The following is a 25,845-nucleotide window of genomic DNA, read 5'->3' on the forward strand; positions in this document are numbered from 1 at the left end:
TTATTAGCAATGAACGATATAGCCCTACTTTTTATCGCCATAAAAATCGTTTTTGTCGATTTTCTCAGAAATCACACATCAGAATTTACCCTTAAGCATGTCATTTTGTTAACCTTGATGTAATCTGTTAACTGGTATATGTCTTATCTTTGGACAATATTTTAGTTAAATAGAAAATAAAGTTTAAAATATAATCATAATTTTGGACTATACCTCATTAACTATTACGTACTCCGGTTTGCTGTTGTTATAATTAAGAGCTTTATGAAGATATATTTCAGTATCAGTCTCGTCTTTATAGATGGCATGGTTTTCGTTCAGCATAAATTTTTAACTTTACAAAATATCCAGTTTTCTGGAAACATATGCATCATGTTTAGTACTGATACATATAATTTTATTCTATTCAGTGACATCCCGCTGAGGATACTTGGTCAAAAAAGTGTAGAAGCTTTTTCAGGCCAGCCTCCCTGGGTGAGATTTTCCTGGATTTTTCTCATTCACATCAGGCAAATGCGGGGATGGTACCTAATATACAGGTCCCAGGACTCTTCCTTCCTTCCCCAATCCTTTCTTTCTCCCTTTTCCTCGGATTGTATGATGGCCGAGGGACGTTATCCCTCATACGTGACAGGCTAACATGGACACAGATGCTGAAAACCTAGAAATCTAATTCTTAATTCTATTCCGTGAAATTTATTGTCGATTGGTGTATGGTTGATCTTTTATTTTCTTTGTTAATTTTAAACAGTAATAATACGGTAGAATTAAAGGGCTCGTAATTTTTTGAGTGTTGCATAACAGAGAGTTTGTGTAGCTGATAATTTCCTATTTCAACATCTTTTAGCCTGTAATTAGTGTTCCGCCCGCGTCTTCGGCCCACTCCTTTATCAAAGAGTTGTGCATCAAAATAGGTGCAAGTGCAAAGAATGCATTAAATAATATTTTTGCCTTCGAATCCATGAGCAAAGTTAAAGTAGTTGTACAGTAACTAAACCATATCTGTACCAAATACATGCAGTTAGGTTATTAGGTAGCTTATTATAGAAATATTAATATTCAGAGAAAAATTTTCCAGGTCTTTTATCTACTTGGAGATAGTTAAATTGAAACACAACAGTTTTTAAGTTGCAATTAAATCGTCAGAATAGTCTAAATCCACAAATTGCCTGCACAGTTTAACACCCGATAGCGTATTTAGCGATAAGTATTAACATAACTGTCTATTGTTAGGATTGACGTGACACACAGTCTGAGATATTATTAAGATTGCATCTTGGTAACTTTCTTCTGAACTTTAAGGTCAGAAATTCGAGATTTCTAATGCAAATAATATGGTTGTCTTAGGTTAAGATAAGGATTGCACTTTCTGTCATGGAACATTGTAAAGATAAAAAAGAAGAAATAAACTAAAACTGACAGATAGATGTAGCATGGATACAAGAGAAGGTTTTTCCTTTGAGGAGCAATGGAGAGGAACATGGCTGTTCGGACGTTTTCATCTTGAGCGTCACTTGCGTTGCCCTACCCTGCCTCCACGTCCTTTGGGTCGTAGACGAGTCTGGTATCGATCGCAGAAGAGACTTGAACTCCACCCACCAGCAGCATCAAGGAATTTCCCCAACCCGTCTTCGATCTAAGATATTCTCTCCGGAGGATGCTACACGATACACCATGATTACAGAGAGTGAACTAATACCTTTCTTACGTTGCAGACATTCTGCATCTTAAGATTTCGGTGTTATCAGTGTAAGAACCAAAACTCAATATGCGCTTCTAGGTCTTCGTTTATGCTTCTTATTTGTATGCTGATTTATTTTTTTTTAATTTTAAAATAGTAGATCAGAAAAAATGAAGAAAAGAGGATGAATTTCAAATGGTACAAATTCTACAATAACGAGGAGATATGTATCAGTCGATTGATCTGATTAAGCTTAACAAAGTGATATGAGTGTAAATCCTTATGCGTAGTTTTTAAGAAAAACTTATATCTTTGTAATCCTAAAAATTTATGCTGTACGATAACGACGCATCTATTAAGACGAAGCTGATACTGGAGGATACTTTAGTCAAAGTTTTCATTATAATACTAACAAGGCGATATAAAATAGTATGAGTAATGAGATATGACCCGTTTTAGCCTTTTAAATTCTAATTTCTGTTTTACGATAATATTGTGCAAAGATAAAACATCGATAGAGGACATCGAGCTGAACAAAATGACACCCTTGAGGTTAAATTCTCATGCGTACTTTTCGAGAAATTCTTTTAAAAATCGATTTGTTTTATTTCGTTAAGAAGTATTGTCATTCGTTGTTAGTCTGATGCAGGTTGATAGCTTTTATTCTGTTAGAATATTTTATTTATTTATTAATTTCTGTACCATATATGGAAAATATGTACTGTTCAGTATCATATTGTATCTGTTGTCAGGCCTGTATCCTAGAGGTTCTAGGGAGGCCTGGTCCCCCTAAATTTTTGCTGGCTCCCTAAAATTTTTACGGTAGGCTTGCAAATGAACTATAATATGGTTGGGTCGGGCCCCCTACCTTTTGGGGCTGGCTACTGACCTATCTGTTGTTGTTGCATGTCTCCTGACACATACTACTTCTAAGCTTTGAGAAACATGACATTTCGAGAAGTATTCATTTTAATAACAGACAGTCAAATACAGTGAAACGTCTTTAAGGCGACCCCCAAAAATTTTCAACTAAACCCAGTCGCCTAGAGTGACGTTCCACAGCATTTTTCTACTTATAGCACAACATAAATTATATCCATGATTCAACACGGTACAGTAAAACAGTATTCCCTAAAAGATGTATTAGATGGCAGTATTAATACAAACGCGTTATAATCAACCTATTATTATTATAAAGAAATCGAATCATGCATTTATTTAATAACTTTTCAACATGGATTAATATTTATTTGGCAGATATTTGAATAAGTTTAAGCTTCATGTGAAGTTATTCTACGTAGAAAATATACTACTGTCAAAGTAAACTAATTGTTGTTGCCCCTGAGGCTTCGTCCCACTGCGCACTTCAAGTTAAAAGCTGTAATTGTGTGTTTATTTATTTGTATAGAGTGTCCAATATACAATGCAACCCGGAGTTCGGGATGGTAGAACTTTTGAACCGGAAGCCTTACAAATAATGGGTATTCCAAAATGAGGCCTTGTTTATGCATATATTTTTAAACTAGGAAGCAACAATTGAAGTACACTAGGAACCACACAGTGTTACCAGATGTAACCAGAGGTGTAAATCTTTTTTTTTTTTTTTTTTTTAATCGCGTAAATTGATTCATAACTCATACGTATGGATTTTCTTTCGTTAATTTTCAGTTTGTTTGGTTGGAATAGCTTGGAAACTATGCAGCAGAAAAAAGAATTTTTCATTTCCACCAATAACCAATCGGATGAGGCCTCTGTAAGGGGTAACTAGGGAAATCGTAGTTTACATAAATTTACGTTCTGAATTGACAACACTGCTAATGTTGGAAATTATCATGATAAAACTTTTACTTACATGCATCCGGCAATACTGCCATTCGTTTCTATGAGACTGCTTAAAGTAAGAGGTATACAAGAACAATCCTCGAACTATACAAGACCTGGAAACAAACATTCGCAGTGGCACTAAGAATATTAACACTTCTACTCTTCGTAAGGGAACACTTCCAGCATCTGCTGTAGAACTGACAATTCACTTCGTGATTAATAGCAGTGTTGCCGGGTGCATGTATGTAAAAGTTTTATCATGATAATTTCCATGTTTCTTTTTTTATTGTTTTCAGGAATTGCATAATGTAGACAGATCCTTAACACACCTTTTGATGCACTGAAACATCAGCAGTATTACCGGTTCAGAATGTAAATTTATGAAAACTACGATTTCCCTAGTTACCCTTTACAGAGGCCTCGTCCGATTGGTTATTGGAGGAAATGAAAAATTCTCTTTTCCGCTCCATAATTTCCAAGCTATTACAATTATACAAACTGAAAATTAAAGACAGAACATATATACACATAAGTTGAGTTAATTTACGTGTTTTGTAAATATATATATATATATATATATATATATATATATATATATATATCGTTACATCTGCCAACATTGTGTGGTTCCTAGTGTACTTTAATTGTTGCTTCCTAGTTTTAAAATATGTGCATAAACAAGGCTTCATTTTGGTATAACCATTATTTGTCTACCGCTTCCGGTTCAAAAGTTCTACCATCCCAAACTCCGGGTTGCATTGTATATTGGACACCCTGTAGTTTGCCTATCAACCATCCCTAACTTCATGTATTTATGTAATTATTTAAGGATAGCGACATCTATTAGGAATTAACGTGACAAACAGACTGAGACCTTTTACGTGTAAGGTTACTGTAGTCGTTCCTTCAATGTAGTACTTATGCCTCTTAACTGCACGCAATCAGCTGATTCGTGAAGGAGAGGAATCGCTGACAATGTACAAAGTCTCATTTCTCCCGATCAAATTGAGTCTTTTTCTCCCCTTTTGATGCTTTAACTTCTGTCGACGTCAACAGTGACGGCTCACTCAAATATGACTTAAAAATGATTTCGGCGATTGTCAGCAGAGATTTTTTTTTTTTTTTAAATTGCACTAGCAGCTTCTGAACCCACGTCTATTGCTACGATCTGTCTACAAGCTGATGTTATCAATGCTTGAGTTATTGTGTATGGTTTCTTAACCTTTATAAGTTCAGCTGCCGTATAAAATGAAAAATAAAATAACATTTTTACTTTTACATCCTGTACTTATCCCCTTTAAGCTAAAGAAAACAAATGATTCCTGTAAGTGAATGGTTGTGAAATAATTGGTGGAATGAAAATGCGGGAGAAAAGGAGAACCTCGAGAAAACCCACGGATACACAGTTATCCATCACATGAGATCATCTCATGTAACCTGAGATTGATCTAGGGATTCCTCTCAGCAGAGCAGGGTTGCCATATTTTTTTTGATCCAAAATACGGACAAGCCTTAAAATGACGACCCGTCAAAGATACAGTGGCCAAACACAGAATAAATATTTTGAAATTTCTTACCTAAAAATCACCTTTTGAGGTTATCACACAACTGTTTACTGTAATACTTAAAACACTATTGGAAACTAACATGTTTTATTTATTTTTTTTTTTCAGTAACACAAATATAGTAAACCATGGCATTAGATTACGTAATTAAATCTATCTGAGAGAGACCTGGAAGGTAAAAATGAGACTTTGTTTTTTGAAAAAAGGTAACTTTATTAATAGTAACTTTGCCTTTATCGCACCAGGAGTGCCAAAATTAAAAAAAAAAAAAACAACAAACTTATCAAAAATGAAAAAGAAAACTAATTGAATGATTATATTGATACTGTAGTGTGGTTTTTCGAAATAACTTATTATTGCCTATGATAGTACTGTTTATGTGCGTGAAGAACATTCACTGTTTTTAGCGGTAATACGGCGGTTCTGATCTGTCACGGTAACTGTGTTGCCGCCAATGTCAATAATAAAAACTAAATTTCGTCCGAGATTTTAGCAATTCCGAACTCGGGAGTTTTCGGGCAGCTCCAAACACTCTCAAATAAGGACATTTTCCTATTTCGATACGGACACGCGGACCCAAAAATACAAACAGTCCATACAAAATACGGACATATGGCAACCCTAAGCAGAAATGAATGCGTACCATTGGACTACCGCAGTCTCCGGGTATCTTATAATTAGAACCAAGTACGTTCTTCGAAACGTATATTGTAACAGTCATGAATGTTCTTTGTTTTCTGTTTCGTTCCAACAATTGGCCGAAATCTGGACAAAGAATGAAATACTTCGGGGGAAAATGACGTACTGTACAAGCATATGTGAAAGTTCGCGTCGCACCTTTTACCTTCCTAGGGCACACTGGTTCGGAACACGGTCTGGAGGGAATATTTTATCAGAGGTTTTAAAGTTAGCATTAAAACTCAAATGTTAGGTTCTGAAATGGAATTACAGACTCTGTCGTCTTTTCTGATGTCTGTATTGAGAGTGAACTTGAAAAATAATTTACTTCTTGGCGGGTAATACAAGTAATGATAAGGGAAGATGCCATAATTTACGTTGTTACACCTATACTGCATCTTCTGTACTGTGCTATTTATCATTAAGACAAAAAAAATAAATAAATAATAATCAGATCGCAAGTACAAACATGCATGTTATTAATGTAACCTCTTAAATTTGTATTGTATAATTATTGATACAAAAAAAATGTTTTCGAAGACACCAGGACAGAGAAATTCTCAGACTTCCCAAATACTCCACACAGCAGAATCCCCTGTCACAATTATACACACAATACGTAAAGAGAAGGAAAAGGTAGTCACCGCAATTAATTCTACCTAGGTATATGTGAGACGGAATCAATCAGTTTCTGGCCCTAACATGGCGCCATACAAAGTGTTTTTTTGTGACTTCCAGATGTCACCGACCTCGTTTTTGTAGTAAATATTTTTGACAAAATAAAAGTGTTGGCTGGTTAGATGATGTGGTCAGCATAAGGGGAATTCTGCTGTCTATTGCTATCATGGAAATATGATTTTATTACAATAAAAACGGTCGTGACGAGGGGTGCTTGTGCAGAGAAATTTCACTGCAGTTCCGTCATATAGATGAATCCTAGGTTTTGTGTGCAGTTTTTGCAAAGCTTTTCAACTTCCGGAAGACAGCGTTGATTTAAGGCGAATGCAAATTATTTACATGTTTAAAACAGTCATCAATTGTTATTAGGAACGTACTCATAAATATCAATGAGTTTGAGGAATGTCACGGAAGATAAATGGAATTTGTGAATGAAGAATAAGGAGAAATAAAAATGAAATGCAACCGTTCCACAGTTAAGATTTGTAGACTAAGGAAGACAAGTGGCAAATATGTAAACTTAGTGAAAATATTAATGTGCTAAAAAGAGTAGAAGGAAACAGGAGAATTCCTAGAAGTCCACGTACACAATGTTGTTCGCGACAGAACAAGGCCAGATTAACGGGGGGCTATAGCCCAGGGCCTCCACTCTAATCAAAATTTGAACTGGCTCTCGAAAAAGAAACATGAAGATACAATCATCATCATAAAATAAAATATGACCAAAATATGAAACATATTGCCCTAACTTTCCTACTGTACTTTCACAGAAATGTACTAGGCGAAATCAGCAGGGGGGCACATATTTTTTTCTAGCCCCGGCCCTCCAGATAGGTTAATCCAGCCCTGCTGGAGAAGACTCAAATATATTTTCAAAAATCTAAAATGGCGAAGAAGAATAAACAATTATACGTTAAGTAAACTATCATGTATCTGTTACACTTCATCCGACTACCTACTTATTTAGAACATTCACAGAATCGGCTGTGTTCGTTTTCATCCTCAACCATATTCAGTTTGGGCATTAGTCCTTTTGTAATTTTACTTTTATACAAATCTGAAATTTTTGTTTCCTTTTATTATTATTATTATTATTATTATTATTATTATTATTATTATTTTACTACTACTAAAATGCGAGTTGCTTTGCGTTGATTATTCCCATACCTTCCAGTGTTTACAATGGTCGGATTTTGAAACTAGTTTAGTCTATTTTTGTTGCTCATTCACGTGTTTACATTCCTAATCAAACACACTTTACACTTCTTGGCTGTGACATCCTGTACTTTCGTCCTCAGTGCTTTTTAAAACAGTCTTTATGGACGTTTTTCCAAGTTTGGTTAGTATCAGTCCTAGTTGTATTATTCATCACAGTTTAGAAAATTAAAACAGTTGTAGTACTAAAAACGAACATGTTTACTTGTTTATTGTGTAATTGTTAAAAATGAGAAGTTTCTTAAAATCACGTTCACCATGTTCACCAAATAGAATTTTGCTATAATTCCATATTAAATTTTAATTGATGACTTAACAACAATTTTAGGAAAGATTTAAAAAATGGATCAAAAGATTGCGATCTTGGCCAAGAAGTTTAGGAATGGTCCCAAAAAACGCATCAAAAGATTGTGATCTTGGCCAATGATTAGTTTTTGGGTCAGGGGCTACAGAAGTTTTGAACGGTCCCTAAATCGAGTTTTCGTATTTTTTACGAAATAAGCACATCATACTGAGCTAAGTATATTTTGGGTTTGGCTACACTATATGTAGTTCTCGAGATATAAGATGTACAAGAAAAATTTTGATTGAATGAAATATATTGGATTTTTTGGATCAGGAGCCACAAAATTTTTGAACGGCCCATAAATAAAGTTTTCGTATTTTTTACAGAATAAGCACATCATACTAACTTAAGTGATAGTTTGGGTTTGGCTACATTATATGTAGTTTTCCAGATATAAGGCGTACAAGAAATTTGTTGCCTAAAATATATTGGATGTTTTGGTCCAAAAAGGAAAGGAATAAAAATTGGGACGGAACCAGCAAATAAACTTCATAAAAACAAATGTTATATGTTGAAGTTGAATTTTGTGACAGGTAAATCTTCTGTTCGGTGTTTGTTTTACCTTGAGACGATGAGAGTGTGAATGTTTTCTTGTTGATGCGCATTTGCTGCTGCTATTACCGGTAAAACTCCTATTGTCAATACTTAAGACTGAAGATCATTGCTCCTGCTTGTCTAAGCATCTTCAGATCCATTGTCTTGCTGCGAGTACTTGACCATGGAGAATGTTTGCTTCGTCAACATCAGCAAATATCTTTCAGAACACTAACCTCCATCAAATTAAAAAGAATTGCTTTTTAAGCTTTTAAAAATTAGTAAGCTTTGTTTTTCATTTCAGCTGTTACTCAGAATAGCTGTGTAGCATTTTTTTCAGCTGATAGTATATGATAAATATTGTGCTATGGTTAATGCGTTATTATAAAGGAGTTTTAAACATATTAATTTCAATTAAAAGAATATCTACCTTGTTCTCAAAGGTATGTATTCGAATTTCTATGCTGTGTTTATAAATACATGCAGAAGTGTCACTAATAATTTTAGAGATTGAAACCTTTTACACTTTCAATCACCACTGAGGATATTGATACTCCCCATGCGTTTCAATTATCATCGAGGATATTGAAAACTACCGCCCCTTGTAATCGTCAACGACGATTTTGAAATCCCTCGTCTCTTCCAATCATTAAGGATAATTAAACCTCTCGTCTCTTTCAGTCATCATCCAGGATTTTAAACCTCTCGTCTCTTTCAGTCATCATCGAGGATATTGAAACTTCACGTCCCTTTGAATCATCATCGAGGATATTGAAACTTCACGTCTCTTTCAATCATCAGGATATTGAAACCTCCCGTCCCTTTCAGTCATCATCGACGAAACTTCTTGTCCCTTTCAATCATCACCGAAAGTATTGAAACCTCCTGTTTCTTTCATTAATCATCGAGGATATTGAGATGTCCCTTTTTAATCAAGGATATTGAAACCTCCCATCCCTTTTCAATCATCACTGAGGACATTGAAATGCCCCGTCCTCAACGAATGAGCCCTTCGTGGTTGTATAGCGGTTGCTACCGAACGATAGGCCTTGTAAGAATATAACATTTATAATATAAAGCTATTATAAATTATCTTATTATTATTAAGTATTCTGCCTTTCGACAGGTCCTGGGACTAATGATTTTTTTTTTTTTTTAATTTAAATTTAGGACTGGAAATGCTTCTTCCACATTTTTCTATCTTCAGCTTCCTCTTTAACTCCCAATATTTTCTTGTTTCTCAGATCATCGATCAGTTATATTCTTCTTCTTCTTCCTATTTCTCGCTTTTCTTCTATGATTGTATGAAGGAGACAATTTCTTCGCAAGATGTGTCCAATCCAGTTGGCCTTCCTACGAAGGATGCTGGCTAGAAGTATCCTCTTTTCTCCTATCCGTTTTAAAACATCTTTGTGGCTCTCTCTGTCCGTTTGATCTTCTCCATCTTCCTCGAACACTACATTTCGAAGCTTTCTAAATATTTCTTCTTGAATTTCCGTCCAAGTCTCTGAACCATACAGTCCAATGCTCCAGATATAGCACTTGACTAACTTCTTCCGAAGTCCAATATTGCTAGTTAAGAGTGATCTTTTCTTGTTGAATGGTTTGGCTATGGCAATTCTTGACCTGGTCTCTTTGGCACAGTAAGCATGTCTTGTCAAAATGCTTCCCAGATACTTGAAATTTTCAACCTCTTTAAGTTCCTTTTGTTCTACTCTGACCCATAAGGGCGCGTTTCCTCGAGATACAAGGCCACTATTTATATTTTGAGCCTAACAATGAAAAACAGTAATTTGTCATTGAAAATTGATTTATTGTTTTTCGAAATATTCTCCTTTATGGTCAATACACTTTTGCATTCGTTCGAACTATTTGTCAAAGTATTTTTTCCAATCTTCTTGAGTCACCTCCATAATGTTTGTTGAACGCATCAACGGCTTCTTCCGCTGACTAAAATTGTTGTCCAAGCAATTTATTCTTAACATTCGGGAACAAGAAAAAGTCATTGGGTGCTAAATGAGGACTGTATGGCGGATGATCCATCAATTCGACTTTTTGAGTGTTCAAATAGTCGGTTGTTAGACGAGATGTGTGAGAGCTCGCATTGTCTTGATGAAGAATGATCCGACGGCGTTTATTTGTTTTCCGTATTTGACCGACGACCTCTGGCAAACTAATTGTTGTGTACCATTCAGAGTTGACCGTTCTACGTTCCTCTAAAAAAAAACATAGTTGCCACATGATCAGTTTTCCCGAAAAAAAAAAAAAAAAACAGGCGACCATTTGTTTCGATGTGCTTCGAGCGCGAACAACTTTTGTTGGATTTGGTTCATGTTGAAACACCCATACAGTCGACTGCTGTTTACGTTCCGGCTAATATGCATATATCCATGATTCGTCACATGTTACAATTTTATGTACGTCTTTTGAAGCATCGCCATTGTATTTATTAAGCATTTGTGTGCACCAATCGACACGAGGTTCTTTTTGAGTTTTTGTCAAATTATGTCGGATCCAGCGAGAACAAACCTTTCTCACAGTTAAACGATCATGTAATATTTTATTTATGCTGGTGGAACTAATGCCTAGGATTGCCTCAATCTCACAGTATGTCAGATGACGATCTTGCAGTATTAGGTTTTCTTGACCAAACAGCACCAATGGTTTCTTGAATAACAACTGATTTTGGACGACCTTCGCGAATTTCGTTAGTGAGCAGATGGCGGCCACGAGAGAAATGGTTATACCAGCGTTTCACAGTGGCAAAGGATGGGGCTTCATCGCCAAATGTGGCAGTAAGTTGATCGATGCACTCTTGTCTTGATAATCTACGTCGAAAATCGTAATAAATCATCGTACGAAAATTTTCACGAGTTAATTCCATATTTCTTTTGTCACGTAATATTTAAGTCAACGAAAACAACACAAATACAGCTATTGACAAAACATTTGAAGTACGTTATGGTCAACAATGTCAAACGTTGCTATGCAAACAAAAAATGGCGCCTAACTACAATTAGTGCTGCCAAGGCTCAAAATATAAATAGTGGCCCTCGTATTTTCATTACTTTAGAAATAAATTATCTTACCGGTTAGAAATGCTCATACGAGTAATTCATAATTTGTTGAGTTTTGCAATCGATTGATCTATGAAGTGTACTCGTAGATAGTGTTTGTTGGGTGTAAGTATGTGGTTTGTAGATTTAACATATTCCCAGAGAACAAAAAATTACGGGACATTATGTCCAGAAAGGCCAAGGAAGAGCAAGGAAGAAGTTTTAATATTGGCTCTACTAACCAATCTGGTAAGGTGGCTTATGACTTCTTTGTAGAAATGAGGAAGTATCCCATCCTGTTGAATATTAACCAGCCAGAGATGTTCTTTTTTCTTTGCAGCAGAAACTATTCTGTAGCATATCCAAGTACGAAATTTCCGTGATCTTATATATCGTTGCATGAGAACCAGAGGAACATAACTCCAAAATTGCGATTTTCATTTTCTTCATGTTTGGACATTATTTTGACAGCCCCACTTGGCGAAAATGGAATGTAACGCCATCTGTTTTCCTTGTCGTAAGAAAATAATATTTTTGTCCTCTCGCCTATAAACCTACAAAAATGGAGTTACGTTCCTCTGGTTCTCAAAAAAAAGATGGAGGCCGTACACTTTCTTGTGGTTTATTGCGCAAAATATATTCACCTTCAGGAATTCGGAAATGCCGTAGGCATCATGAGTTTCTATCCCCCAGATTCTAATGTTACTCTTGTTCACTCTGTCCGAAACATGGAAGATGGTTTCGTCACTAAACACTAATGATTTATGGAACTATCCGCTTCTATTAAAGTTTGCTTACCCTCACGGAAAGAATGTTGCTTCACATTGCGGTCGATTTCAGAGTCTGGAATCGGCAATATAGCCTGCTCACAATGCAAGGTGAAACAGAGCACTTGAGTAGAAATATACATGTTTTCGAGACGACAAAATCAGGTCTTGTGTCAGGGTAAACAGTAGATAGGAATAAAATTGCAGACATTTGCTAAGAATCATGTACACCATTGACTGTGGGATGTGCAATTATTTGCTGGCTTTTAAGATAGATTTACGTTGGCTTCGTGTGAAAGTACGGACGGATAAGCTTCACAGTTAACGCTTATTGAAGGATAGCGGATGACTTCTGCTTAGAGATGCAACATCTTCCCTTACCCACGTAATTGTACCATGCGCTGTAGAAGCGAGCGAATAATTTCATTCGAGGTTTTCGACAACTTACTCTTGATAACCAACCATCATCAAAATCAATTCTTAAATCTCCAAGGAAACAGTTTATTTTTATTCAAGTTGTACGAAGTTCAAAGCTGAAGTAAATAGCACTGAGATGCAATTTTCATGAAAATATTTTCCTGTTCTTATTTTTGAAACTTAATTTTACTTTTAACGAAAGTTTCCCTGATATATGTTCTTATAATTGAAGGTGCTTTGCCCCCGTTGGTTCTGACGCATGTCAATCCTCGCAGTGCATTTTTTAAGAAATCGCTACTGGGTATCCAGGCACAAAAGGGCCCTTGACACACATGTCAGAGTTTTTAAAGTGCATTTTTGTATAATGTACACTTTTGAAATAATGACATACAAAATGACGTATTTGTCAGACTTCTGCTAACCGTTTCATTTCCGATTCAACATCGCAATCAATACAGGAGCATTGTATGTAACCCTACTTTTCTTATGAAAATAGAATGCATGCGGTGTATTGCAGATTTCGATATTAGATACTATTAGGACAGTCCATTAATTATGTAACGCTACAGAGCATGAGAAAGGTTTACAATTTGTTACGCTTTGTGACATAAGTTGTTTTTTTTTTTTTAATTTTTTTTAACAATTTAACTGTCACAAACTTTCAATCATTTTGTGGCATCTCACTGATCGAAAATTACCAAAGAAAAGGAAAAATTTCTGGCAATATTTAAGAAAAACTCGCGCGAAGAAAATACGGGAAAATAGACAGTGATTATAATCTGAGTATTAGAGATTCTAACATCTGGGTATAAGGGAAAAAAGGAGATGGGCACGAAGGTAACCCAGCGACAGATTTAGAAAAAAAATATTTTAGTAAGGGCTTCTCTTTAGGAATATTTTGTGTTTAGAAATTTTTAATTTTAAGGGGACGGGCTTGAAGGTTATGAGTAACATTTGATTCGTTTTCTATAGAAATTCTAAAATTTTGGAGGGGCTCAGCCCTTCCCCCCGGCGTAAATCCGCCACTGAAGGTAACTGTGCAACAAATTGGGTTAAAAAACATGTTAAAAATAGCGCTTTGTACTTAATGGACAATCCCTTACTTTCTTACAAGTTTGTGCCATCTATTAATTGCGTCAGAAAAAATGCGTGAACAAATATCAGTTACCGATATTGCCCATAATAGACACGAAATGTTTGATTGCCAGGAAATGTTAGACCAGGATAAAACAGATTAGGTTAAAGAGAACAATCTTTGAGAAGACTGGAATTCGGCGATAATGAGAATTGGGAATTTCTGGAAAGCGAACCAATACGAATTCAAGAGTGCAGCTCAGGAATAACTGAAAGTTAGCCTCAACAGGCTTCTAAAATAACAACTTCAAAATTATGTATGCACTCAATATGACCCAACCTAAGCAAAAAATCAAAATTGCTTTATCAAAATTTAAAACCTAATATGCATCGCATCAAATGAATATCAACAATATAGTGCCTAGTAGACCGGTGTGATGGTAAGATGTGTGAAACAATCACGTTATGGTAAAGAGTAAAAGACAATCTGACTTTAAAGGAAAAATTGTCTGTGATCGACTCTTCTCAATAAAACGGAAATAGATGCTAAGAAACCTGATGTTCAATTGTCTCCAGAAAACATACAAGCAGCAAAGGAAAACAAACATGACAAACCTAACATTCTGTCGCTCTACTTCCTCCCCCCTCTTCAATACTTGACAATAACCTCCTCTTCAATAGGCCGGTTAGCTTAACCTTAAATATGTTGTAACACGTGGAACTACCTTACAGATAGACGACGATCCTGGATTTGACTTCACGTAGCTACATTAATCATTTGGTGTGAGAGATTTTCACTAAAAAGCCATCGGCGTCGGCACTGAATCAGCAGCTCCTTCTTGCTCTACATATTGCCGATTTTGATCTAAGTGGGTATCGTCACAACGCAAAGTGTTCCCCAAAAGTGTTGTAAATGTTCTATTCTCAATATTTTATCAGAGTCTTAATTGTAACGAACCAAAAGAGTATTGTAAGCTAAGGATAAGTAAAAATTCCATTTCATAAAAATTAAATATCCAAATAGCGTTGTTTTCTTCTGTTATTTTGTCTCAGAGACTATTCAAAGGTATATAATCGTCATTTGGATCGTTACTGATGTGAGAGTTCGGCTTCAACCTTTCTGCCTCTTTAGTCGGTCCATTAACTTTCTCTGTATTAGAGTAGAATGAAAGTGCTACCATCTCGAGGTACACAAATGAGTATGTGAAACGAAGGAAAGAGAAATAGCTGAAATTTCAAGAATGAAGCTCTCCAATTTTATACCTATGCACAGAATACAAGCTAAAACATGTAGTCACAAAACTAAAGTATATTGAAGTAATTTTAAATTTACAGTAATTCAAGTAATTTATTGTTCAAGTACTCTTCCAGTAATTTAAAGATTTATGAAGTGCACTGTGTATCCAAATTGCTGAGCCTGGGTATCCAAGTGCTGGGATTGGGTATCCATTTGGATACAAAAAGGTAGCTTAGAAAATGCCCTGCAATCCTGTGCAGTATTCCATAATGGGCAAAGCCTTAAAGACAGGGCGTACTATGTTTCACATCAGTCATTTTTTTTAATAATATTATTTTTAGAAATAGAGTAAATTTACTCCTTTCCCTGTAACTGGTTTGAAGTCAAGCGATAGATTCAATTGTCAAATTACGATCAAAGCACATACTCGTATCACGTTCGATGAAAATTAAGTAATTTTAACAAACTTATAGGTATTTTCTTTAAGATGGGCAAATTTATGTTTTTGCTTCTAATTTCAGTCCCCGACAGTATTACATTTTAAATAAAACACGCTGTCTTACATAAAAATCATAATAATTTTAAGAAATTTAGCGTAAAACACACTTTCTTTAAAATTGAGAGATGAATCCATCCCCCTGCTGCAGTTTTAACTCCACGCAATAAGCTTCGATGGAAAGCTTCATTGAAACAACACACATCTTCATGAAATATTGATAATTTCACAGATAGTTTTTTTCTTTTCTTAAAAAAAATGTAGTTTACAAGATGGTATGAATCTGAAGTTTCAAAGAAAAACGCTTTTTTTTTTTTTTTTTTTGTCGTCAGACATATATTTCAAAATTTGGTATACATTTACCCCTCCGATCTTGGCAAATCTCGACCTCAAGCCCAAGATTTTGGAGTGAAAGAAAATATACGACATATTAATTGAAAAATCAAATAATTTTTACGAAAAATTAATAAATCTGGTAATTTCCAATGTTGCTTGAGATGTTTTTACTTTCAAAATGGAATGAATCACCCCTTCTTTCTTTTCGTCTAATTTAAAACCATAAACAATAGGACTAAATCTCAAGCCGCAAAGAAACAGCACATCAGAATTGGAATGAAATTTATCATAAAATATATTTAGGAGGAGGGTCTAAATTCACCTCCTGATTATACGTGACTGATTTCAATCCCCAGGCAAGGAGAATGATTAGGAAGCTCAAGAAGAAAACGTACCACATTTCGTGAAAATCTAATAGGGCGTAATTTTTTTACCAAAGTTGAATTGGAATATAATTTTGGAGTCATATTATGGATAAGTAAAAAATTGCAAAATAGAGTTGATTTTTATCTTTTTCTTCTTGATAGATTTTATTCCCAGATAATATGCTTAGTTTCCGAAGGTTGGAGGAAGGCATATTTCAGGTTTCATTAAAATGGGATAAATTTTACAAATGCAATCGTGGCAAAGACGGTCAAGTAAACACAAATTACCACGTAAAAGAGTCGAATGGTAGAAGCTCAGTTACACTTCAAAAATAAGAGTAAAATTTGTGAATTATATCCCCACTTTGTGGATTTTCACCACTCTCTCATCGAAAAGTATGCTGCACACTAGCAACAGACTAGTTAAGTCTAGGTAGTCATTTAGTCTACGCGATACTTTTACAAGCCACCGAAAACTTTTTCAATTTATCTTCCCATTGATATTTTTTTTATGTATTGGGAGTACTATGAAACGTGAATTACAAGTGTTTCTAATAGGTAAGACCATTGTACAGTAATATCTACGCCAAGGGTTTGTTTCTATGAACCCCCCCCCCAAAAAAAAAAACTTGAAAATATGCGTGCATTTATATTCGAATGAATATGATCTAAAATATGACAGAATGACCCACTAAAGTAAATAAATATTTAAGAAAAATTCCTAAGAATAGCAATTACTAAGAAGTTTACTAGTAATTTTGTCCTGAATAAATTTCTTCAAGCTCTAAAACATCGATTCCAGGACATTGCTGACCCCATAAACATAAAGGTTAAATGACCTCTTCATTCACAATATTAACAAATATATTTTTGAGAAATAAGTGAAACTCGCCTAAAATATGACCAAAAAATGCTTTTATATATCACTTCGGGCCCAAATATAACTTAAAGCTGAAATATGGTTCAAATATTCATCTATATGACCAATAAAAATCATATTTTCTTGTTCAAAGGAGTTTGAAACGTGTTTATATTTAATTAGACATGGGAAAAGAAGTCAGGATAAAAATGTGGTATGTCATAGAAATCCGAGCCTTGGTAATAACCATGTATTTTGCGTACCAAAAATGTACAAATACCTAACAAAAGCAACAGTTTCTCCATTAAATGCAAGGAGAATGATGTTTTGAAATGATGTGCATGAAATGAATATTTCAAGCTCAAGTAGCCTATACGTAATATACAGTATTCTTGTTTAAAACTAACTTTTACGTCTTTACTTTTGCACATTCTCAGTGACAGTGAATAAACTGTATCGTCTTCAAGATCGCGTTGAAAGATGTCTTAGTGCCACGTTTAATAAACTGCATATGATGAGCAAAATGAATTAGGTATCCCTATAAGTGCGTTGATAATAATGTAAGCAATTCATTTCCCGTACATCGAATATTGTGTATTAGCAAATAAACGAGGGTATAATTTTGATACATCTAATTATAGTTTTATACAGTTATTGAATTTAGATGTTTCGTTGAGCTCGCCTCTACATTTTTAAGATTTTACTTGGCTAACACAAAAACTAGTGGGTTCGATTTCCAGCGGAAGAGCGTTAAAAATTGGAAGGCCTGGGTTCAATTCCCGGTGGGAGAGCATTCAAAAATTTAAACGCATTACGGTGGTTCGAATTCCACCTTAAGCTCTAGGTCCACGTCTCATATATAGGTGTGCCAACTGGCCGGTATTTTACCAGCACACCGAGATTTTGGTCAGACTCAGCTACGTACTTCAAAATTTAAAATAAACTATTTTTATGAGCGGGTGCCGGTAATTTAATTTTTAAGAGTTGACAACTCTACTCATATAGCTGCTGTGCTGTAAAGAGGCTCTAAATTTCAATAAATAAATAAATAAACGAACACATCTGTACCAATTGCAATCAAATTTCAAAAGGCACTGAACAGTGTGACTTGTCACTGAAATTTGAGATTTGAGGCGACATTGGAAAAGCCCTGTTTCAAGTGACTTGAAAATTTTGCCCGACGACTTTCATGATATTGTATAAATTTATTTGGGTGCACTGGCGCAAATCCCGGGGGGATGAGAGGGACATGTCCCCTCCAATCTTGGAACTGGAGGACTGTCCCCCCCCCCCAATAATCCGATTTAAAATGTGTTTTTGGGGGGAGAAATGTGATGAATTGTGTCTGATTGCCACAAAGGAAAGTGAGATGAAATTGGTGTCCGCCCAGAATAAACCTCAAATCTGTCCGCCTCCCAATGTTGAAGACAACTCTGCTCCCCTGATCCTCCACAGGATTGTTTTTCAACTTCATAAGTATTTTAAACATCGCTTAAAAAAAAATTATGGGAACGGGCTTACCCATCCCTCCCCCCCCCCCCAATGTTGAAGACAGATTTGCGCCGCTGTTTGGGTGCATTCTCGACAAGGAAAATGTTATTAAAGAGTGAATTTTGAGGATATTTTAGAAACGTGTGTATTTAATCTTGAGAGATGATTTAACAACAGAAATTTGTGGAAATTCATTTAGGGATTCTTTGGAATGTTTTATATCAAGTACAAGTTCATAGTGCTTGCACGTGGTTGTGTCCCAAATGTTTTCTGTGTCCGTCATTGAGCAGAAAGTAGGCTTTGCTTATTGTAAACCATTCGAAAGCGCTGGACATATTGAAAATAATAAACGAAACATAAGTATTGTCTGTGGGAAACCGGATGTTGCCTGATCCATAGAATGCTGTTGTGGAACGTCAGACAGTGGTTATAGTTCTGTCGTCAGAGCCTCGGGTGATGACTCATAACGACCTTGTAACCACCTTGGGTTCTGCTTGCCTAAGTCTGCACTGAATGGAATGTTAACTATTTCCGAGAAGCTGTGCCAGGACGGGTCATCCTTGATGCTTGCCACTATCTAAGTCAAGAATCATTTAAATATGCACCCTCATCATCAAATTCAAAATTGCATCATTCGGAAAGAGAATTACCAAAATTGCTGCGCAACAATTTCACCTCCGTTCATTTAATGATAACTACATCTGATTGTAAAAATGATATCGTATGTTGCAATAGGGCAGAAAGTTGCTAGTGGAGTCAGGGTTGGTATTCAAAGTGCACTCTTCTGTAGAGTGTTGGGATGAGAACACAGTGTTTCCTTACCGTTCGTTCGTTGATTGTTTATTCTAGTCATATATTCATCTATAAAAGTAAATGAATTCTTCCCACGTAGCCGAATCCTTCCTTATACTAATTTCTTTTATATTCTACGTGTTGACTTTTTTGTTACTAATATTTATGCAGAGTGAATTTAACAGTAGCTGACAGTGAGAATGGCATTTCAAAAACCTGAACGCTTGATTGTCTTTTGTGAAGAGCACTGTTATTGCCCCTTTTCACGTAAAATGTCGAAGAAAAGGATTTTTTTTTTTTTTAAATTTCAAAATAACATTCAACGGTTATCCCTTTAGTCTAAAGGAGATGGTGATTGATGAAATTAAATGCTTGTGAAATAATTGGTGAAATGGGAATATGCGAGAAAATGGAAGAAACCCTCCAGAAAAACATGAACGTGGTGTTGTTCACCACAAACTTAATATATTGCCTGGGATAGAACCAGAGACAACTCGCACCAGAAGTGAGCGCTTAAGCACTGAATGACCATGGTCCCAGGATGAATCGAAATAATGAATTTCTATAATTTAATATCCACTATCATTTTCACAGTTTAGAAATGCTACAAACGTAGTTTTTTTTTTTTTTTTTTTTTTTTTTTTTTTTTTTTTTTTACTGAAAGAACTGAAAGAAATAAATATATTTATGGTTTACAGTGTGTTTCTTCCTTGTTCTTGATAGTACGATCACAGCGACGCCCGAAGAAAATTTTCAAGAGGGGGGAGGCATCTCCATGGTTGCTATATTACGTCTGTATTTCTGGTATTTAATATACGTTGTTTGCTATATTACGTACACATTTTCATAAGCCAAAGGAGGGCACGGGTCCCACCCTGCCCCACCTGCCCTTCGGGCGCCCATGTACGATCAGTCTACCGGTTCCCTATGACCGACATTTCTCGAGAAGGATTTTACAACAACAACCAATAACATAAAAATAATTCGAAAACTACTTCATCTTCTACCCAAGGATGCAATAAGTAAATCATTAAAAGAATAACACCTCGTATATTACTACTCTAGATCACTTGCCACCAATACAAATAGTGTGGACAAAGCTAAAAGCCTCTCTGTTATTTATTTATTTATTTATTTATTTTTTGTTGTTGTTGAGTTAGTGTCAAAATTCAATTCACAACATGATTGTTTCTGTTTACTTTCTAAAAACATTTTTTTTTTCGACTTACCTAGAGCTATAAAATAGTGTGGGTATATAACTAATATATGAAATCTCAGAAAGTATTACACTAAGAATTCCAAACACTATGGTCGATATTGAAATTATATTTTACAGTTTTCTGAAGAAAGAATAAAAAAAAAAAAATCAATCAGGTGAAGGTAAATATTCTCCAAACTCCAAAATTTCAGTAATTTTAAATTTATTTCTTCAGATGATTTTCGAGGGCATTCTTTTGTACGCCTCATACAAAAGCATCCCAACTGTTTTAAAATTAAGTATCAATTTATTGCTCAGTTGCAGCTAAGCATAATGCAATATATATCTCTCTCTCTCCATCTATCTATATACGAATGAGAGTCACTGTGTTTGTAACTTAATAATCTTGAACCCCTGACCGATCTCGATCAAATTTGCCATATAGCTGAGGGTCGGGCCTGGGTCGGATTTTATCAGTTCACTTTGACGGTACAATGTAGAGGAGCGGAGGAGGTGAAGTATAAAAATTAATAAAACTTACCGACTCTTGAACCACGCAACCGATCTCGATCAAATTTGCCACTTAGATTAGGATCGATCCTAGGACGGTTTTGATTAGGTTCGGTCCTGGAATGTTTTTTTTATCATTTCCCTTCGACGGTGCAACTTACGGAAGTGGGAAGGTAGATATATATAGGGGAAGTCAGTTGAATATGAGCATAGTTAATGAAAATACTAATATATCTCAAAAATGATGTATTACAGAAAGAAAAAAAGTTTCACCAAAAGAAGGCCTGATCTTTCATCTACAAACGCTGAAAAGTACAAGGTTATACATACTTTTGTTCGTGAGTAATAAACAGGTTAGTAAGGTAGGTGCGCAGTGCTCATATTTTCCGTAGTACGCTACTTCGTATGGCAAATATGAGCAGCATTTCTTTTTTAATATTTTCACATAAAATGCAAAGCAGATATAAAAAAATGTACAAAAAAAATAAAACGTAAATGATTACAATAACGAGCAAAAGATAGTTACACATACACGTAAAACACAGTTCATTTCAAGAGTCCTGTCTATTGGTTTGATGTAAATATCTAGGCATTAAATCTGCTACAATAATCACAAGCAAAGAACTCAGGGGACTTAACGTTCACACAAAGAACATGATACCAGTCTTGAAGCATATCACACTTGATCAATTCTTACCCTTTGGAGTCTCTAGTAAATTTCACAAATATGGCAAAGACTTTCATCCCCTCACAGTATGTGAATGTGACTGCCCTCTTTCTTGGCGCAGCATTCCTGGCGTTTTTTTTTTTTCAATGAAATTATTATAATCCACTTGAGCTTTAGATTTATTTATGGATGTCTGCGAGCTTAAGATTTATTTATGGGCATCTGTGAGCTTTAGATTTATTTATAGATGTCTGCTTGTTCACCTTCTCCACACGTATGGACTGTGACAACACCCATCCCACACAGAGCTGGGGTGATAGACTTGAAATCGACGAAATGTATCCAAGCTGATTATGAACTTGAAGATTGTAGAATTTATATCATCCATGTTATTATAAATTATGTTATTACGGATTCTCTACTTTAATTAACATCTGCAAAAGCTCCTCACGTCCATTTCTCTCATTACTTTCAAATATATATATATATATATATATATATATATATATATATATATATATATATGCCCAAATTGAACTGAATTCAAAAGCTCATATTTCACCGGCTGTTAATGATATTTTAACATGTTGTGATTGACAACCCTGTTTATAGAAAAGAAGTGAACAAAAGACTGGCGTTATGTTCCTAGACAGAACTGACTATAAATTCAGTCACAAATTATATACAACGCATAGATACCAAGTTTTAGCTTATTACCCATTACCCTGATTTAATTATAGCTCTAAAAAGCTACACTTTTTTATTCTTCGTGCCTGCAAACTTGTCTCTTATTTCACAACAACTGCAGCGAACGAACTTGGGCTACCTTGTGCAAATTCATGAAACTCCAAACAATGCTATGAACTTCGTTATTTTACTCTTGCGCAAGGTATATGTGTGCTGTGTGAGTTTAAGCTTCGTGCTGCTCATATTAAACTGACTTCCCCTATATATATATATATATATATATATATATATATATATATATATATGATTGAAAATGACAAATTCTAGTTTTCGGAGTCGCTGAGACGAACAGTGATACTTCCCATTCCGTTAAAATCCAAATTCAGTCCCCATTAGTACTTTTTATGTCAAGAACGAAACTATTCTCCCCGTGCGAAGAACGGGTATCCTGTTAGCGTTTAATAAAACTGTTCAATTTCGTAAACATTACCCAGACAGCAATTTAAACTTGCTGCAAGTTGCCACAAACTTGCTGTTGCAAGGTAAATTAGCTTGCCGCAAGCAATGCTATGCAAGCCAATTAGCTTGCTTTAAGCTTGTGGCAAGCTAGTTAGTTACATCTGGGCAAGGCTTGGGGCAAGCTTGTCTTCACAAGTTAAACACAAGTCAAATTATCTCAAACGCAAGCCAAGTATAAGCGTATTCTCATCAATGGCAAGCTTTATTAAGCTTATTGCAAGCGAAACACACGCCAAAGAAGTTATATGGAATTTTGCACTAAGCGAATTTACATAAAACAGTATGAAATCAGTATAACTTAACCGTCTGACTAAATCTATGCTACAATATATTGTCCCCTCACCTCCCCAATTATTGAAGCACATGCACAACCATGAAAACACCCAAGTCTCCCATCCGCTTCTGCAAAACATAAAATAAGCATAATTGTTACGGTTTAGTTGTGAGACGCAACGCGCCGTTGCTTCTTACAAATATCTAACATGTTGCTATATTAGCCGCGAGTACTTGAAATTTCTACCTTTTTATATAAAAACGCAGAAAAATGTTTATACTTTAAACACAGCGTTCAGATAAAGTTTATAGTAAACTTTAAGTTAAACTTGAAGTTTATATTAAAATATATGCAACAGTTCTGTATTCTTTCGCGAAATAAGTAGGCTCAAATCTGCTGCCATCTATGTTCACATTTATGCTTTATACATAAATACTACAATTCGTTATGCCTCATAGTTACCGAAATATGAGGAAATAAAGAGCGATATTATAGGTACGTGGGACTAGAGTACTAGAGTACTAGACGGAACAATTAAAAAAAATAATTAAGTTTGTCCTTTATTCAAGCTGAATGCTAACAAGACACTAACAACGCGAACACTACCTTATCGCCGAAAGTAAGGAGGTCAGCGTCACGTGGATTTTGAGAACAACTGAAAATCGAACGCGCGCTGGCTTTTTACTTCAATCTAAAGAAAAGCGTCTCGCAAGCGAAGCGTGGGTTGCCCGCACTACGGCTTGCGCTAAGCAGAAATTAGCTTTTGTGTATAAGCCAAAGCGAAATAAAATCAAATAAAAGCGATAGGCAAGCTTACGGCAAGCAAACATGCTGTCTGGGTAGTGCGGCTTATAGTGGGTTAATAAGAGTTATGCTTGCATTTTCGGATCAATTAACTAGAAGTACTTTTCACATAATGTATATCGTTATGAACTGAAACTTCGATTTTTAAATAATACTTGCTTTTATGCCTCAATAATATTTTTAAAGATATTGAAACTTAAAAAAAAATAGTGCTAAAGAGAGTTTTAAAAGAATGTTGCAGCAGCTTTGTGTCAAAACCGAATGGTCTGTATGTAAATCAGCTTCATATTTCATATTTTCTATAACGACATTGTTTCTCTTGTTAGCGGTAATCATTTTCATTTAATTTTTACTATTTACTTTTTTAAAAAAAACAAAGAGCTTTTCTGATAACATTTATTTTAAATGATCCATACATTTAAGTATCCTCTATTAAAAGGGAACATTAGTAACATCGGACCTTCGTCAACGTGCAATAAGGAACCATTTCCAACAAATTTGGTGAACTACATACATAAGAAGCCAAATATGGCACGTCTGTGTTTGTAAAATTTTAACAAAATTATAACTGTATTATTAAGTAAACTAATCGTTTTTGTTAATAATAAATCTATTAACTGTACATTTAAAAAATCTGTAATGTATTAAAAATTAGAATTATTTTTTTTCTTTTCAGGAGAAGAATTCTTTCCTTAACTACAACGTTTCATGTATTTTAACGTTACCACCGTATCAGCGGCAGGGATATGGTCGATTATTGATCGATTTCAGTGAGTAATATTAAACATATTATTATTAATATTAATCATTTACTAAGAACAGAATAAACTTGCATTAATAATTATTATTACGTTCAGTATTTTATTGCAATACAAATTTGCAGAAAATGCAAAATTAAAAATGGATGTATACGCTAAAAATATTTTTAAAATAAATCTTTTAAAACGCTCTAAAAAATTAACTAAAAATGTAGAACAAACAGGACACACAGTCTTCAGAACACTGTGCTTATATTTTCAGAAATAGTATATAAATATATACAGATTGTAATAAAAAGGCACGGCAAAATTTCATGGGTGTATTCGTTATGGGTAGACAAGCAAAAAAGTTCATATGACCATATGTCGGGAAATGCATCGTTACAGAGTTACGGCCATTGAGCCGTAAAATGGTGTAAAATAGTCCCATTGCGGTTATAACGAAATACTTTGGATAGATTAATAATTACCTGCACCTTGGGCAGAAAGTGCTCATACATAAGCAATATACTTAATAGAATGTTAATTTAATAATAACAAAAGAAGAATGTTTTTAATATATGTAAAAGAAATACATTATGGGATAGTGTTATGTAATTAGTTGCTATGTAGTTGTTTATGGATACCTAATCATCATGTCTGTGTGCATGACAACTTGAATGAAAATACATAAAAGTGTATCAACTAATAAACCATTAGATACCGTTCATCGACTTTATAATTTTGATAGAAAAGGTGAGAATAATAATATGTATAATTATTAAAGATATTTTTACATGCAAACTATTACTACCACTCGAGATCCATATATCAACGAACGAACCAGGTTGACGACTACCCTTGGTGAGTCGTTATAAAAATTTTGGTGCCTTCACACCGGGATTAGCTAAAAATTTTGGTTTACCTCACCCGGGATTTGCTGTAAATTCATATCCCGAAGCAAAGTAAGGGTGAATTTACTTTTGCAATAAAGTTAATGAATACAAATTTCACAAGACTGAGAAGTGGTAAAATAAT

The 25,845-nt window shown here is 34.9% G+C and overlaps 1 protein-coding gene across 2 annotated transcripts in view; it reads left to right on the forward strand.

Annotated features, from left to right (window-relative positions):
- The window catches only part of chm (lysine acetyltransferase chameau), a 459,651-nt gene that overhangs the window by 352,624 nt on the left and 81,182 nt on the right, over positions 1–25,845 (forward strand). For both annotated transcript variants that reach the window (XM_081759086.1, XM_081759085.1), the window contains exon 8: positions 24,747–24,840. In XM_081759086.1, coding sequence (XP_081615212.1) covers positions 24,747–24,840 — 94 coding nt within the window. The remainder of the gene's footprint in view (positions 1–24,746; positions 24,841–25,845) is intronic.

This window comes from Thermobia domestica, chromosome 5, assembly GCF_964235325.1.
Source record: "Thermobia domestica chromosome 5, izTheDome1.hap1.1, whole genome shotgun sequence".
In the NCBI taxonomy this organism is placed as follows: domain Eukaryota; kingdom Metazoa; phylum Arthropoda; class Insecta; order Zygentoma; family Lepismatidae; genus Thermobia; species Thermobia domestica.